The 16,129-nt window shown below is 51.1% G+C and overlaps 2 protein-coding genes across 2 annotated transcripts; one reads left to right on the top strand and one right to left on the bottom strand.

Annotated features, from left to right (window-relative positions):
• Positions 1-1,023: 1,023 nt before the first annotated feature.
• On the bottom strand, positions 1,024-2,190 carry V2A60_006579 (cyclin family protein; the record flags this gene model as incomplete). Its single annotated transcript, XM_083257873.1, has 1 exon — positions 1,024-2,190. One exon carries the CDS (start codon positions 2,188-2,190, stop codon positions 1,024-1,026), a length of 1,167 nt encoding a protein of 388 aa, XP_083113999.1.
• An 11,782-nt stretch (positions 2,191-13,972) lies between these two features.
• On the top strand, positions 13,973-16,086 carry V2A60_006578 (bacterial low temperature requirement A protein-domain-containing protein; the record flags this gene model as incomplete). The annotated part of the gene is made up of 4 exons (XM_083257872.1): positions 13,973-14,603; positions 14,666-14,855; positions 14,926-15,524; positions 15,578-16,086. The coding sequence occupies 4 exons, from the start codon at positions 13,973-13,975 to the stop codon at positions 16,084-16,086; spliced, it is 1,929 nt and encodes a 642-aa protein (XP_083113998.1).
• Between the last annotated feature and the right edge of the window lie 43 nt (positions 16,087-16,129).

The following is a 16,129-nucleotide window of genomic DNA, read 5'->3' as shown; positions in this document are numbered from 1 at the left end:
ATCGCGGGGTGGGCGATGTGACGGTGTCTCGCGCGCGCCGTAAGCGTACGGCGTGCGTTGACCGCTTGATCATATTTCTTTGCATGTGCAATTCCGAAAGAGAAAAGAAAAAAGAGGGAGGAAGAAGGGAGGAAGGGAAAAGGCGTGGCAAGGCATGGCAAGGCATGCACATGCGAAAGCGAATGACTGTTACATGTCACAGGTAGTAGTTGATGAGTGCGACAGTCGGATCGCTTGCTCGTCACTAATAAGCTGTATAACACGACTGATAGCAAAGACACAATGGTAGTCACTGAAAGGCACATGTTTTTGTTGTAGAAGATATATTTAGCCCAAGGCCATTTATTGAGACAATCTCACACATGAGATTAAGGAAAAAAACACTATGAAAATTTCCCTTGGCAAGGGAATAGTTCCCTTTTCCCCAAAACATAAAAAAAGGTGATTGTTGTTCGTGCCATGTATCTCCACTAACAGATGCCATCAAGGCTATCAATCGTCAGATGCCGCGGCAGCAACGGCCGATGAAAAAAAATTCAAAATGATAATGCTAGATGTTTCGCCAAACTCCTCCCTGGGAAAAACAAAAGGAAAACAAGTCCGTTTCCAAAAGATATTGATGAAATCCAACCGTGTGTTGATTTCGTATGCTCGTAAGAAGAACAATGAAAATGAGTCAAAGAAAAAAAGAGCTCGGGATTTCCCTTTCCGTGTGAAAGACGGGGTGATTATGCACGTATTGATGTATGATATATAAAGTATGCAGACGCCTGTGCACGGGCGCATTAAGTAAATCGAACAAAGAAGCTCTCGGTAAAGGTCGAGTCGTCGGTGGAGTCGAGAAAAAAAGCAGAGGCCGTGAGAACCAGTCTAAAAGCTCGCTGCAAGAGAAGGAGATAAATCCAAGGAGAAACGGAAAAAAAAGGAAAAAAAGATGAAGAAGACGCCATGCATGTTTGTTATTACCCAATCTTCAGGTGTGGCTTTTCCTCGGAGGTCAAAACCTGCCACGTTTTATTTGCTTCATCGCACGGTCACAGCACCACCGAGCAAACGGCTCCACATGCCACGGCGCTGACGCTTCTTGTTGACACCATCCTGGATTTGTTGATAATGGTCGTTGGCCATGTCGTGGAGGTGCAGTCTGCTGGCTGTGGGTTTGAGTGTGCGCGTAGAGGCGGTGACGGCATCCTTTTCCATAGATAGCTCAACGGGGGAGTCGTAGAGGCTGTCGTGGAGGGCCGCGTGGTATACAAAGGGATCCGTCTCGGACTCGAGGGGCGTGGAGGAGCGGGACTGTTGTCTGCTCGAGGCAGAAGCGACCGATGAGGCGTAGGAGCTCGCAGAGCTGCTGTAGGTGAGACCGGGAGGTGTGATGGAACCGGCGCGGACAGCAGCCAGGCGACTGTCCGGGCTGGCATGCCGGGATCGAGACTGGCCACGGGACGAGGGCGAGCTGGGGTAGCGAGCAGAGGCCGAGGCGGCGGCGGCGGCGTAGAGCTCCTGCTGGCGACGCTTCTCTTCGCGGTGGCGCATGCGCTTGGCGTGGGCGTGGGCAATCTTGTGGCGGATGGGCTCGAGGAAGGAGTCAAACTCGCGGTACAGGTCCTGCTCAACGATGCGAAGGTCCCACTCAAGAAGGAAGAGGAGCTGCTTCTCCATCAGGTTGACCTCGGTGCGGCTAAAGCCAAAGCTGTACGTGTCGGTGTTGATATGGGTGTAGTTGGCCCAGTGCTTGTTCTTGGGAGAGGAGTCGTTGAGGTACTTGGCGGCGAGGATAAGAGCAGCGAGGAAGATGCGGTGTGTGGTGCATCGGAGACCACGCGCCATGGGCTGAAGCTTGGACTTGAGGCGGGTTAGGTAGACGAGGGTCGACATGAGGGTCGGGACCTGGACGTTGGAGGAGACGACGAGCTGAGTGATGAACTCCTCGACCGTGGGCAAGTTGCCATCAGCAGGCTTGACGGAGGTCGACTCGGGGCTCTCGGGCGGAGTTGGAGGTGCGTGATGCTGAGCCGCTGTGTCTTGTTGTTGCTTAGGCATGAGTGAAGAGTCGCAAGAGATGACGTTGTGGGCGGCGTTGGCGAGGTAGGTGATCATGTCGCGGCTGACGGGTTGGTAGACAAACTGCTCGAGAGCCAGCTTGTTCAGCTCGCTGCCGGCGAGCATTCTCGATGACAAGGAAGCCATATCGACTTTGTGTGTAGTGGTGAAAAAGGTTGCGACGAAGGACGGTTAAAGATGCGAAAAGTAGTAGACGGGAACCAATGGCTGGCTGGCGGATCCCACGTATGAGCGAGTGGTGGTTAAGAGAGTGAGTGAACAGAGTAAGAACCAGATGGAGACCTATTAAATATATAACAGGCTGTCGAGATAATCTGGAGAAAGCGGCCCCAAGGTGTGATATAAGTAATACGGCTCAAAGAGACAAGGGACGTATTAAGTATATGAACAAAGGAAGGAGGGTTGAAGAAGGGCGAGGGGGATGGAAAGGGAACAAGACGAGGGTGAGACTCTGGGGGGGTTGAGGAATTAAAAACCAGAGTATTGAGAAGCCGAAAGAAGTAAGGGAAGGGAGGAGGTGATCTTGTGAAAAAGCAAGACAAGTGGTGAAGCGGGAACGAGTTTAGAGGAGGCGCATGTGCTCACGGACTCGAGACCAGAAGCAGAGACAGAGAGAGAGAGAGAGGCAGACCAGACAGACAATGACTGGGCCTAGCGCCAGGGCTTGTTCCGTTTCCGTCTTGGGAAGGCTGTTTTTAGAGGGGGGAGGGGGAGGGGGGTGAGAGGGAGGGGTGTTGGGGAGGAGAGGGGGGTGTGAACAGGACAGGATAGATCCCAGGTACCTAGGTCGGTTGCTTGTAGCGGTCGCGACAACGCTGTAGTTGGCGGGTAGGCTAGCTTGGCTGCTTGGACAGGTGGCGTCGCAGCAGTGGCAGGTGCCTGAATGCGCGTTTCCAGGGGAGTTGCCTGGGGGGTGTACTGGTAGTGGCTGTGTGGACACTGACAGACGACCGAGAGCGAGGGTGGCGTCAGCGGGTGACGTTTTGTCGAGGTCCTGCAAAAAAAAAAAAAAAGAGAAAGAAATAGAAAAAAGAAAAAAGATGCAGCTCCACGAGGGTCACTGCAAGGGCGACAAAGGGCTGTGCCTGGATTCCTGATTCAAGAGAATTGGCAGGAGAAAGGAGAGAGGTACCAGCGAATCGCGCCAAGTAGCTCTGCGGGGGGAGGGGAGCGCGGGTTGCCCGACAGGGGATTCAGACGGACAAGGGGGGGAGTGCGGACGGGCGAGGATAGAGTTTTGGCTCGCAGCAACGCCTCTTTTGTTCTGATGGAGATGGGAGAAGAGAGTGTATCGTAACTGAATCGCCAAACAGGCAATCTTATCACAGGACTGGGTATGGCCGTATTGCCAGGAGCGTCTGCAAAGCAATAAATGCAAACAGGCACGGCGTGTCGTGACGTTGTGGAGAGTTCGGGTAAATTGACACGGGATGTATCTTGTTCTTTTTTTTCGGTGATTTTCGGTTCGCTGATCTGGCAAGTGCAGCTTGAATTCGTGAAAAGCAAAGTCGAGGGCACACGCACAGGCGAGAATGCTGGTGGTGCCGGTGGTTGCGGTAGATTTGGCGGCGGTGGTGGTGGTGGTGGAGGAGGTAGTGGTGGTGGTGGCTGCTCAAGGGCGAAAAACTGACAAGGGAGCGAGCGATCCGAGGGTAACGGCTTTGCGTGGCTGCAATGATCCTTTCCTTTCTTTTCTCCTTTGGTCAAAGCGAGGGGCCGAAAAAATCCGATGAAAAAAATTCCAAGGCTTTCGACAACTTTTCAAGATGCTCAATTGAATTGTCTTTTCAATGGTATGCAAAATAAGATCAACCAAAAAAAGTAGCCTGCCAATGCTTGGGTCCGTCTTTGAGATCGGCCAAAGTGAATCAAGTCCAAGTGTGGGGTCTGTCCTTGTACCAAGACAGTGGGAAGCGTTGCTCGCTAGTCAAGGGTCGGGGGCGAGGCGTAGAATTGCTTTTTCCTTTTCTTCCTATCCTTTCAGCTTTTGTTGCTTTTCGTCCGTAGTTGGTTGAAATGGTGACAGTAGTAAGTAAGTGGTTGAAGGGAGATGGATACTCGTAAAAAAAAGTGAATGGTGAACGGGTCCGAGCGAGCTGGGCAGTGTTTGCTTTTGGGGGGGGTCGAGAAAAAAAAGAATGTCTTCCTGCTTTCCGGTCTTCTTTGTCTCTTTGGCGGATGGAGATGAAGATGAGGATGAGAATCTAAAAAGAGAATGAAAGAAACCGCTTCAAGTCGTGATATATATAACGAGCTGTGAAGCTGGTAAAATGTGTCAAAATGGCAGACCACGGCCAATAATGCAAACAAGGGTCCGACGAGGGAGGTTGGTTTGGATGGGCGGCGGTGATGAACAGCCGTCGCCTGGCGTGCGGAGGCGTTGTGGAGGTAGTCGGTACCTATTCAAGGTGGGTAGTGGTTAGGCAGTCCGAGTACAGATACCAAAAGGGAGCCTAGCAGAGTACCGAGGCCTACTAGTAGGCAGAGTATTGGGCGATAAATTGGCCCAGCGACTGAACTAGTTCACTTAGTAGATTAGGTACCTAGGCTGTACGTAGGTAGCCTTGGCCTGTTGAAACCCTTTGAAGGGGATGGTGGATGGTGGATGAATGGATGAACGGGTCCTTTGCTAGCGGACGTTTTGGTGGCCTGAGATGTCAGAGATGCGCAGAGACGAGCTAGGAAAGCTGCTGTTAGCGGGGCTCAGCGCTGGAATTTGACTGCCAATGCCTGGCGGGGGGGGAGGAGAGGCGGGAGGGTGGCGTTTGGACCACATCACTGGAATGCCGTGAACATGCTAGAGGGGGCGAGGCGAGACTCACACAAGTTTTCTGTCTTGATAATTTGCCTCTTCCTTATCTTGTCCACCAGGGACAATGCAGAAACAAGAGGGAAGAAAAAAAGAAAATAAAATTGTCAAATAGGCAGGGACCAAGGTATGCAGGTTTTAAAATTGCCCAGCAATCTTACAGCCTTGCAGGTCGTCCGTGTACTTTGCTATCACGGACCGTAGGACGGGCAATGATTCAGATCAAGGTCGTTTTTTTTGCGCACAGGTGCCTTTGTCCGTGCCAAAAGAGGAGTGTTGACGTTGCTCTTGTCCAGTACTATTTCTTTATATGGCGGGCTGTCGTTGTCGTTGTCGTTGTTGTTGTTGTTGTTGTTGCTGTGCTTATTGATTTCCTTTTCGGTCAAGTAGAAACAAAAATAGTATGCAATCAATCTGATGTCGTCGTCGTGATGGCCACAATTGTGTGTATGCGAAATGCTACCAGGCAAAAAAAGTCGCAAACTCCGATATGGTCCTTGCTTTCCGTTCTTTTTCCACTAGCAGGCGCGCGCACTCAAAAGACACGAGGCCGGCAACGAAAGAAGGTCGAAAATAAAAAGGGAAAAAAAAGGGCGCGATATTAGGCGAGATTGAATCAAGATTGGGGGAGAAGAGATCAAACTGAACAAATAAAGAGACCCAGTCTCAATCAAAGCAATAGTACACACACCAAAAAAAAAGGAAGGAAATGAAGACGGGATGATGAAAAAACCACAAAGGGATGATGAGAGCAGGAAACAAGAAACAAAAAACCATGCATCTATAAAGGTGGACTAGATCAAAGATATATTCAACGTGAAAGCTGCACTACTATGTGTGTACTGGTGGTAGTCAATGCAAAAACTAGGAAACCATCCCTGTCCGCTCATCCTGCCAAGCAGCGGACCAAAATAGAATGCTTTCCCATTCATGTAAAGACCACAACCTTTTTTTTTTTTTGCGCGCCTGGATGAAGGTTCATGGATGACAAGGCGGTGCACACAAAACAGACTCTTCTTCTTCTTCTTCAACCCACAGCCAGCCAGTCCCATCCCGGCGCGTAAATCTCATGCCCACCCCCCGTGCCCCCGGCCGCCTATCCCCAAGCCAAGCCTGCGGAGACCACGCCACTTTGCTGCCCCCCTCTCTTCACTCAAGGCCAACCACCATACGAATTGCAATAACAAGATGAGAAAAAAAATCTTTTTTTTTTGTTTTTTATTCACAGTGTCTGTGGCCCGGTATCAGGGAAAGGTTGTGCGGGAGGCGATACATCGCAGGCAGGCAGGGTAGACGCTTCCCAGCCAGTCAAACGCTCGTGGGGTTCTACCATCTCACACATGCCCACTGGTTAACTAGGTACCCAACTTTGGATGGCCCCCATACGATTGTGGCCTTTTTTTTTTTCTTTTTCTTTTCTACTTTTTTATAGGCCATTTTACTGCCATTTCTAGATTACAAGAAAAGACATCTTTGCTTGCTCACCCAATTCTTTGTCGCACCTTGTCGCAGATTCAAGGTCTTTTTTTTTTGTGTGTGTCTGAATCAACAATGCTACAAAATGCATCCTCTGGTGGATGGCATCTCTCGTCTCCCGGCCACCACCAAACGGTTGCAGGCACGGGTGGGGAGAGAGACACAGAGAGAGAGAGAGAGAGAGAGGAACAATGTTTCTGAACCGAGCGGCACGTTGCTCTGGCCAAAACGGTTTCGCTTCTTTCCCCCCTTCCCGCGCGCCTTGCGTGCTTGTCTAGCCAGAGCTTGTCGAAACGAAATGTCATGTTGGGGAGTGGTTAGGCAGGCAACCACAGGGCACACATACTGAGTACACACGCACAGCCCAGAGCCCGACTTCATACTCGGCCCAACGAGGCGGCTCTCATACGTGGAGCCCCGGGGCTGACGCTGGCATTCGTTGTCATTCCTCCATCTCTATCCGTACTTATGGAGTAGGTATCTGTCTCTACTCTGCCCAACAACGGGGCTCAGGATAGAGAACTTGGCAGTACCCGTACTCTGTAAAGATGAATCAGTAAAACGTCGGCCTTTGTTCTTTTCTTGATTCTTCTCTTGCACCTTTTCCACCTTGCTATTCTTCTTCTCATGATTCATTCTGGGGGGGTTTATTTTCATCTTATTTTACTTTTTCTTCTTTCAAAAAAAAATGCTCATTGTCCTCCTACAGAGGTAGGTAGCATCGCCGCCCGCTCCGGGATGAACACCCACCCATCCATCTAGTTGCCCCCCCTGGTCGCCCTGCCGCACCGGCTCCTCTCAGCGAGCGGCAGTACCTGCATCTTGACTGGCTCTTGATGCTCCCTCTGGTTGATTAGCCTCGATCGGAAACCTAGCGGGAACGGCTTCTTGATTGGCCCGTCGCAGGCATATCCTTGCTGGTACACCACACACTCTCTCTCTTTACGGAGTACGGATGCACACCAGGCATCTTGAAACAAGGCACCTCGGCGGGCCAGGGGGCGGCCTTTTGCTCCCCTACTCAGTTACTGGGTACGAATCCTAATATCAGTAACCACTTGATGCTATTTTTTACCAGTTCCCGCTCTGTCGAGCTCATCGTTCTTGGTACTACCTTCCTGTCCAATCATTGCCCCTTTGCCCCCCCTACCCCCCTCTTCCCCCCCAAAACCCGTCCACAGCCTCGTCGCTCGCTCTGGCAAGGTCAGGATACGAAACACGCACCAGATATTGTTCCAGAACGAATCCTCCTGCTTAGACGATACCAGCCTCCTGCTTCAGTACGCGCCATAATACCATTTTGAGCAAGAGAAAAAAAAAGCTATGGTGTATGTGCAGACACGTTGCTCTTGCCGCCAAAGTGGGCAAGTTTTTTTTTTTTCTTATTCTTCTTTTTCGCTACCCAAACCAAGTATTCAGCCAGCGCACACTCGTACTGAGTATAACCGCCAGGGGCGCTACCTTGCTACACTTGTCCATTGGCAGTGATGATACCAGTCTATAGTTGGTGAATTCCGCCAAAACAGCAAAATACGATCCGCCATTGTATCAAAAGTGACTGGGCTGCCTAGCGTTCTGTCATACGCAGGCGGCCATTTTTTTTTTTGTTTCCAATGGACTGATGGGCGCTGAAGAAGGGGAAAGCAAGAGTCTCTATCCGTACCTCTCTTTGATGCCGCTTTCTGCCAGCATACGGCGTCAGCCTGGTATGAAATGAATACGAATCGCTGACCTCTCATTGCCAGGCCTCTCGGCTAGCGATTCGCTCAACAATAAAAAAAATCTTTGGCCCTTTGGTTACAGACTGACTGAATGAAATTGACTTTTTTTTCTTTCTTTTCTTCTTTCTTCTCATGTAGACATTTTCGCCTCTCTAGCAAGATGGAATCGAGTTTCGCCCATCATTTTCATTTCTTCTTGGTCAGGTCAATTGTGGCCAGCCATCCAAGCAAATACATCTCTTGAGTCGTTGTGGTGATGCACCATCATCAGGCCCACGTCCCCGCGACGCCGGCCTGTAATGCAGGGTTCCGCTGACATGCATGTATAAAAAAAAATTTATCTATTTATATATTTATGCCTTGACAAGAGCAGTCAATTTTGCATCGCCGTTTTTTTTTTTGAGGGGCATTTTGCACTGCACTTTGCATGTTGCATTTTGCACTTGACTCTCCTTGAAATTAAAATCAAGAAAAAGGGATCGCAAGGCCACTGACTTCATACATACTTCTCAATGCCCATTGTTGCCTAGTACCCAACTAACCCAACGGTATAGACCACGCCCGACTCGCCATCAACCACGTTCCCCCCTGTTCCCTTGGGTGAATGAAATGCATGCATGCAGGTCTAGTTATGGCTTGGACCCTTTTTGTGTTTTTTTTTTCTTCTTCCTTCTTCCTTCACACGCCTTGCTTCTTGACAAGGGGGGCCCCCTCCTCCTCCTGCAATGCTGCATGCGGGCGGCGCCAACAGCCCGTGTTACAAGGCCCAACCCAAAAAGGGCCCTCCTACTGGTACCAGCAACCACTGCTACTCCCGTTTTGCTTTTGATATGAAACCAGGAGCCCACAGGCTGTACGCTGCACCTGTGGCCACAAATTACGGATTCGCCCTTCTGGCCCTTTACCAGTATTTCTTTTCTTTTCTTTTCTTTTTGGTCCGTTTCGCAAAGGAAACAAAATCGACACACGCCCGACAATCCATACCAATGAGCCCCCCCCTGGATATTCGCCGCCCAGCGAATGGCGAGGCTTTGCTTGCCCGTTCATCGCCCCCGAGATCCCCTTCTTTCTACACCGCTGGGCTGCAGGTGTCACAAATGTCAGTTCAACATTCTCTCTCCCCACCCCCTGCTTTGTGTGAATCTGGAACCGTCAAGTTCTCTTCTGGGAAGCCAGTGGCCACCTTTTTTTTTTTTTTTCTTCTTGATTCGTTTGGGGTCTGCAATCAAACCAGTGGCAGTGGGTGTTGCTGGAATGTGACGGCGCTGGCGTCGCGTCCTCCCAGCCACACAATGACCACTCAACTTTTCATTCATAGGAAAAATAAGAATCTCTCTGCATTCCAAACAAAAGACAAGACCTTTTTTTTTTCGACATGTACATACTCGCTGGAGCTCCTTTGATGCCGCCACCCACTAGTTTCTCGCTTATTGATTGCAAAGAAAGAGGAGAGGGGGCCTCATTATGTTCGGCGCCCTTTTACTGAAATGTTGGTCTTGAAAGCCACTTTACGCGAGTAAATGGCTGCTCCACGGTGGCAGCGCGCCGTCGCAGGTTCCTGAAAGACACATTCCAATCTAACATCCACCCTTTTCCATCTACTGAGGATTCACTTCAGGCAATGGCCCCTCGCCGGTGTCTCTGCACACGCCCCCCCCCCCCCCCCCCCCCCCCACCCCCCCCCCCCCCCCCTGATACTTTCAGTCTATATATCTTCCTCTTTCAGATCTCCTGCTATGCTACTCTATCAGTACGGGGAGCATGTCCTCCACTCCTCAATCAGACCGGGCTGGCTTCTGAAATGCGCTTATTACTTGGGCAGCGGTGCGGGCTCTTCTCGGGAAGTAGTTCAGTTCACAAAGACCTTGGGGATGCGGCCACATCTTCCTTTCCGGCTTCGGACCCATATCTACTTATTAGTATAGTCTACTTACTCGACCAAAGGAATAGCTACTGGAGTAATTTCGGGATCGCGTGTCATATCCCGGGAGGGGGCACCAAGTACTTACACGAACGCTGATATTCAGGAACGCCGAGCAGTCAATGCCTTGTTTGCCTGATTCCTTGTCCGATGATGCCTGATGGACCGCTATACTCTTTCCATGTTGCCATGAAACACTGGCATAGAGGCTGTAGAGGAGACCTGGTCATGAACGTCTAAGCAAAGCCCAGTAGTGGCCTTGTCGGGTCGCGCGTGCTTAATCTTGGCAGGAAGATGAGACTTCTTTTGCCGGTATTATTTGCTTTACCTTCAGGCCTATGTATGCGTCCTAGTAAGGCGTTCGTGAGCTGCATGAATTCGGGCAAGGTCCCATGAACGATGGCTAGTCATGGCAAGTCCTGGTCATTACTCTTGTTCATGTCGTCCCAAACAAGGGCGAATACATTATACAGGCGGTACTTTTCTCGCTGCGGCATGGGTATGAGCCAAGCCTACCAACGGTCGCGTCGTTTGTTTGCGTCACTCTCACCGTCATTTTGCCTTTCGGATTTTCAAAAACCTCGCCCGCTGGAAATTTCACGCAAACAATCTTCCTGCACGACTTGGGGTGGAAGAAAAAAAAAGTGGTCTACGGACTACGGTTCATCCTAATTCGTGCGCCAATATTCAACATTTTTTGTCGTATGCCTCCGTTCGAGGGAGGAGTTTAATGAGTACCAAGCCTGCGAGCTTACAAGCCGCCCACCCGATTTCTTCGGCCGTCATCTAATGTGCCTCCCTTCAGTCGCTACCACTCGGGATAAAAAAAACCAATTAAAACCTGACCCTCAATGGATCCAGAATCGGCAGAGTCTTACTTCTGCTACAGAGTTAACAGACAGTCCATTTAAAAAAAAACTTCCGGTCCGGCTCTGTCCCTTCCCCTTGGCCCCCATGCCCCCTCACCAACAACTGTCCTCCCTTGGACCGCCTTGTCTCAACTCCTACTGCAACGGACCTTCACCACCATTCCACCTTCTGGCAGCTATGTGTAATAGCTTGATAGCCAACCCGCTTTCTGCACTTGCTTCAACCCTTGTTAAATATCGAGGGCGTCGGTAAATTTCGTCCTTTCCGCCCCTACCTACCATGCTACCTACCCCTCAGTCGGTGATTCGCTATTGTCTGGAATGCGTTTTTGCGCCTCATGGACTCGCTAGGTGGAGGTGTCAATGGCTACGTTGTGACCTTTCTCCCTCTCTCCTCCTATCTCGCTGCGAGAGAACATCGCCACTGGTTCTCAAACGTAATGGCCGAACAAGCAGCGTCGGCGGAAATCACTTGTTGCAAAATCCGCTGACTGTTGTTTTGCTGCGCACACATGCCCAGTGCCACACTCCGGCAGTCGCAAGCTGTCATTTGTAATGTCGCATGGCTGAGGCTGGTCCAAACGAGATGGGGAGACACGTCATGTAGGCCGTCATTATCTGTGAACTCAATCTAGCCGCGGTTTGCACGACAGCGTTCTTCCTCGGAGCTGGCCGGGTCTCCTCTACTACGCTCTGCTTTCTCTATAGACAAGACAAGCAGCGAGCGGATCTGTACAGGACTTTAACATGTGTGTCGACTCTTCGCGGATCACTACCATGTACTAGCAGCTGAATTCTTCACTAGTCAATGGTCAGTTGTATAAAGCGGGACTCAGACTCCAGGATTAGCACAAGACTTGGCTTGCGTTCCGTATAGTAGATATTTCTCTTCTACCTGGTGCCATACCCCACACTATAGGGTACGATGCTGCAGTATCAGTGCTTCGACACGTGAAATTTGTATTATTCTTCCGAAAACAAAATACAGTCTCTTTCTCTCTCTCAAAAATTGAGCTGATTTTCTGTACCATCAGGCTTGACACCGGAAATAATCAGGTTTGTGGTAGTTGCACACGATTGTAAACGATGGTCCGGACCAATCTATGTGAATGACTTGCTAGCCGCTTGACATCCGGCTTCTGCCAACCGAATTTGCAAGATACCAAAGTGACTGTTTCTATGGGTAGTCTGGGTCGCACGAAAGCTCGCTATCGGAACATACTACGATGAGAACCTCCACGCGCTGATGGCCCGTCTCAACGCTCTGGGGGTTGGAAGACCTATATTTGACGTTGCGGAGCACGATAATGAAGAAATTCCAGCGCATCAGAGAAGTCTGATTCGATGCTTGCGTACAAACCTTAGTTACGGACGCTTTAACACGCCCCGAATGATCAAGATGGACGTTGCCCTCATGACGTTCATGCTTAACCCGAGCCTTATCCAGCGCCCTGATTCAGCATTTAAGCGACGAACTGGTGAAGAAGATGAATGGCTTTTTTCTTTTCTGAAGCAACTCTTGAATCATTTCGATTAAAAACTGCTGGTCTCTTGGAAGTTGGCGACATTTGCAAGGTCAGATTTATTCATCGATCTGATGTACACTTTTGCGCGAGTCTGCGTCGGCACAAAAGATTCTACAAACCGACAAAACGATGCCGCGAGATCAACGAAAAGGGTTCACCAGCGACATGATCACTCAAAGTACCTGAAGAGGAAAATGCACCATTGAGTATGACCCTGCTGATGGCAATAGCTTTTCCGACCTAAGCCTGAACAGCATTGTATCAGATCTATATAACAAGGTCCAAGAAATATACTGTCGCCTTTTTTTATTGGTAAGAAGGGTTGGGAATACATCACAAGAGACATTTTCCATACCGTTTGCATACCTCCTCAACACTCTGCACACAATTCTGGGACACAGAAAGGTCGATTTGAGATATGCAATGGTTTCCTGTCAGACATTATTAGAGACTACCGAAACTTTCCGCCCAACCGAGACCATGCCTCTATAAATAGAAATTTCTTGGTCTATTTCACGCGGGACTCAGCAACGCGGGAAGCATGCCTCTAAGACTCAGTGACCGCAAAGACACCTCTTTGGATTACTGTCCGATGTCTTTGGACTGAGATGGGCGCTCTCGACTTTCTAGGATCACTGCACCGGCCGAAGAGAATGAATTACCATTTTGTGTCGTTGCTGTACAGTTTGGTGCTACTCGACGAGCGAATGGACACATGAATCAAAAGGGGGGGGGCCTTGTATCCCCTTCTTGGTGTCTGACATCACTGAAGCCTCTGCCATCACTTACGAGCAAAGCAAAGATAGAGGCGATTAGCTGTGCAACGATGAAAGCAGAACGCGGCGGCTCATTTGGTTCTGATACCAGAACTGCGATTCCCGGCTTGAATCGATGCAGTTCAGGAGTATCGCTCAAGGTGCGTGAGGCAAATGAGCGTAAACTCGAGCATGTGTGGTTGCGATACAGGCAAAACGATTCCACTACCTCACGGCTACCTCAGCCTTGTTGTCCGACTAGTAGTGAGATACTGATTGAGCTGAGTACCTGATTTGACTCGGAAGCCCGATACGATGAAAGCAGTACAACACAGAAATTTCATGCCCATTTCTACACAGATATAGCCCGAATTAGTCTTGAAACTGTTGACGTGTTGGGACAAGCGGCTGCATACCAGTTTCCTAATACGCTATCAAGCAAATTCCCATTTCCCGAAGCCTTTATTGCTCATTTGCAACGAGACTCAGTTGTCTCGCTCGAATCCCATGTATGAGCGCCAAATATTATTCGTGCATCTAGTGACCTTGTTAATGGGTAGCCGTTTCGAAAGCTAATAACTAGCATCGAACCGTTCAGCCCAGTTTGTATTAGCACAAGCCCTGGCGCTCGAGCTATCCCTTAAAACTTTAAATTACGCCGTGCCATATCTCACTGATGCTGTCGGTCGGCGTTGAACACCGGGCCCCAGGTAGAGTTTTTCCTCCTTGCCCGTCCTCAAAAGAAGGGCCAAAAAACCATTGAACTTCAATCAAGACATACCTAGCGCATCGGGACGGCAAAAAAAAGCGCAGCACCCCTTGCCAAAAAACATGTCGCACACGCCCACGGGGCGGCGCTTCAAGCCGCACGAGTTCACGCTCCCGTCGGGCAGGAAGATCATCGCCAGCCTGCCGGGCGACATGGCCACGCTGCGCAGGCAGCACAGCGCCAGCGACGCCGACGTCGTGGAGCACGGCTCCGACGCGCACATTGGCTACCTGCGGCAGGTGCACTCGCACCACGAGAGCCGGCGCGACGCGATGCGCGCGCGGCTGGGCGACGCCGCCGCCGAGTGGGAGGAGACGCACCGCCAGCTGACCGCGGTCGGCGTGGAGCTCGAGCGCCTGGCGCGGCGCGAGGCGGCGCTGGAGCACAACTTTGACAAGTTTGGCTACAACAAGCGCCTCCGGACGTACGACGGCGTCCTCGGCGACGATGGCGGCGGCGGCGGCGGATCCGGCCCGGCGACGACGACGGGCGCGGCGGCGAGCGGCTCTTCCACGCCTCGCGATCCGGGGGCGGATCCAGGTGAAAAAAAGAGACACCGACACGGCAGGGGAGACAGCACGAAACTGTTCAAGATGCCGGTGGTGAGGCAATGGTTCCACAAGGGCGTCATCTGGCGTGCGGCTGGACAGACGGAGATTATGGCCATTGAGTTGTTCTTTGATCTTCTCTACGGTATGCTACGCAGGCTTGGCAGCTTTTGAAAAAAGAAAAACTCGACATCTAACGTTCTACAGTTGGCATCATTCACTCGAACGGTGAGCACATGGCCGAGGAGCCCACGGGCCACGAACTCTTGCGGTTTGCCATTACCTTCATCATGTCGTGGAAGATTTGGACCGAAATTACCTATGCTCTGAGCTGGTTCGAATCGGACGACGTCCTGACGAAACTCGAGGTTCTCTTCAATCTCGCATGTCTTCTTGGGTGAGACAGCCCCCTTCACCTCTCCTCCCCCCCCCCAAACGCAAGTTCTGCCCAGCCTAACTCTGCCCAGCTTCACAACCAACATGATCAGCAGCTTCAACGAGGACGCCGCGCACAACACCTATGCGCAGCTGGTTGGCTTCTACCTCGCCACTCGCTACGCCGTCGCCTTGCACTTTGCCATCAACTACTTTCTGCTGCCCATGGTCCGCGGCTTCATGCTCGCCTCGTGCATACAGGTGGTGGTGCCCACGGCGCTCTGGATCGGCAGCGTCTTCGTCGAGATGCCGAACCGCCTGGCCCTCATCTGGATCGCCATCGCCCTCGACATGTGGGGGCAGATCTTCTATTTCGCGCCCGTGCAGTACGCTTTGCGGTACAAGGAAGACGCCGACACGCCGTTCACCAGAGGGGTCAAGACCATGTTTGAGTTCATTCCCGCCATCAACATTGAGCACCGCGTAGAGCGCACCAATGCCTTTGTGTCCCTGGTCTTGGGCTATTCTGTTGTCGGTATCTTGTTTCAGAGCAACGGCGGCTACAACGTCAACGCTTTTCTGGGCAAGGCTGTTCTTGGTCTGCTGCAAGCCTTCTTCTTCAACTGGATCTACTTTGATGTTGACGGCCACGGCATTGATGTGCACGCCATTCGTCGGTCAGCGCCAGCAAGTAAGTATCAAGATGTCTTGCCTCGAATACGGACACTAATTCATCCTCATCAGTGGGCGTCTGGAACAATGCTCACCTGCCGTTTATCATGGGCTACATCATTGCCACATCAGCCTTGTCTCGGCTGGTTCTCGCGTCTGACATGTCCAACACTCACCCGGAACAGCTGACGGAGAACTACCGCGCCTTAGCGGAAGAGGAGTTTGGCATCGGCGTCCGCTACTTTTACTGCCACGGGTTGGCAATCGCCCTTTTGTCTATGACCGCCATCGCCATTAGCCACAGGCACCACTCGGTTGGTACGCCACGTCTCGCCAAGAAATACCGCCTCGCAAATCGCGTAGCCATGGCCATCATCATGTTTTTCCTTCCGCTCGCCACCGATCTCAAGTCGCTGTATCTCATCTCAATCACTCTTGGCTTGATTAGCTGGGTTCTTATTGTCGAACTCTGGGGTGTAGCGTTGAAAGGGCATTCGTTCATCGGCGAGACGGACTGCACACGCAGAGCAATCAGAGGAACCAAGGAAGAGGAAGATGCGAATCTACCTCCTATTACGTAATGATGCACCGATTTACTCGGACTTTTCTTCAAAGCCGTAAAGC

The sequence above is a fragment of the Cordyceps javanica genome, chromosome 4 (genome assembly GCF_051103115.1).
Source record: "Cordyceps javanica chromosome 4, complete sequence".
Lineage (NCBI taxonomy): Eukaryota > Fungi > Ascomycota > Sordariomycetes > Hypocreales > Cordycipitaceae > Cordyceps > Cordyceps javanica.
The sequence above is the reverse complement of the archived record's forward strand: the minus strand, read 5'-3'. Positions and strand labels throughout refer to the sequence as shown.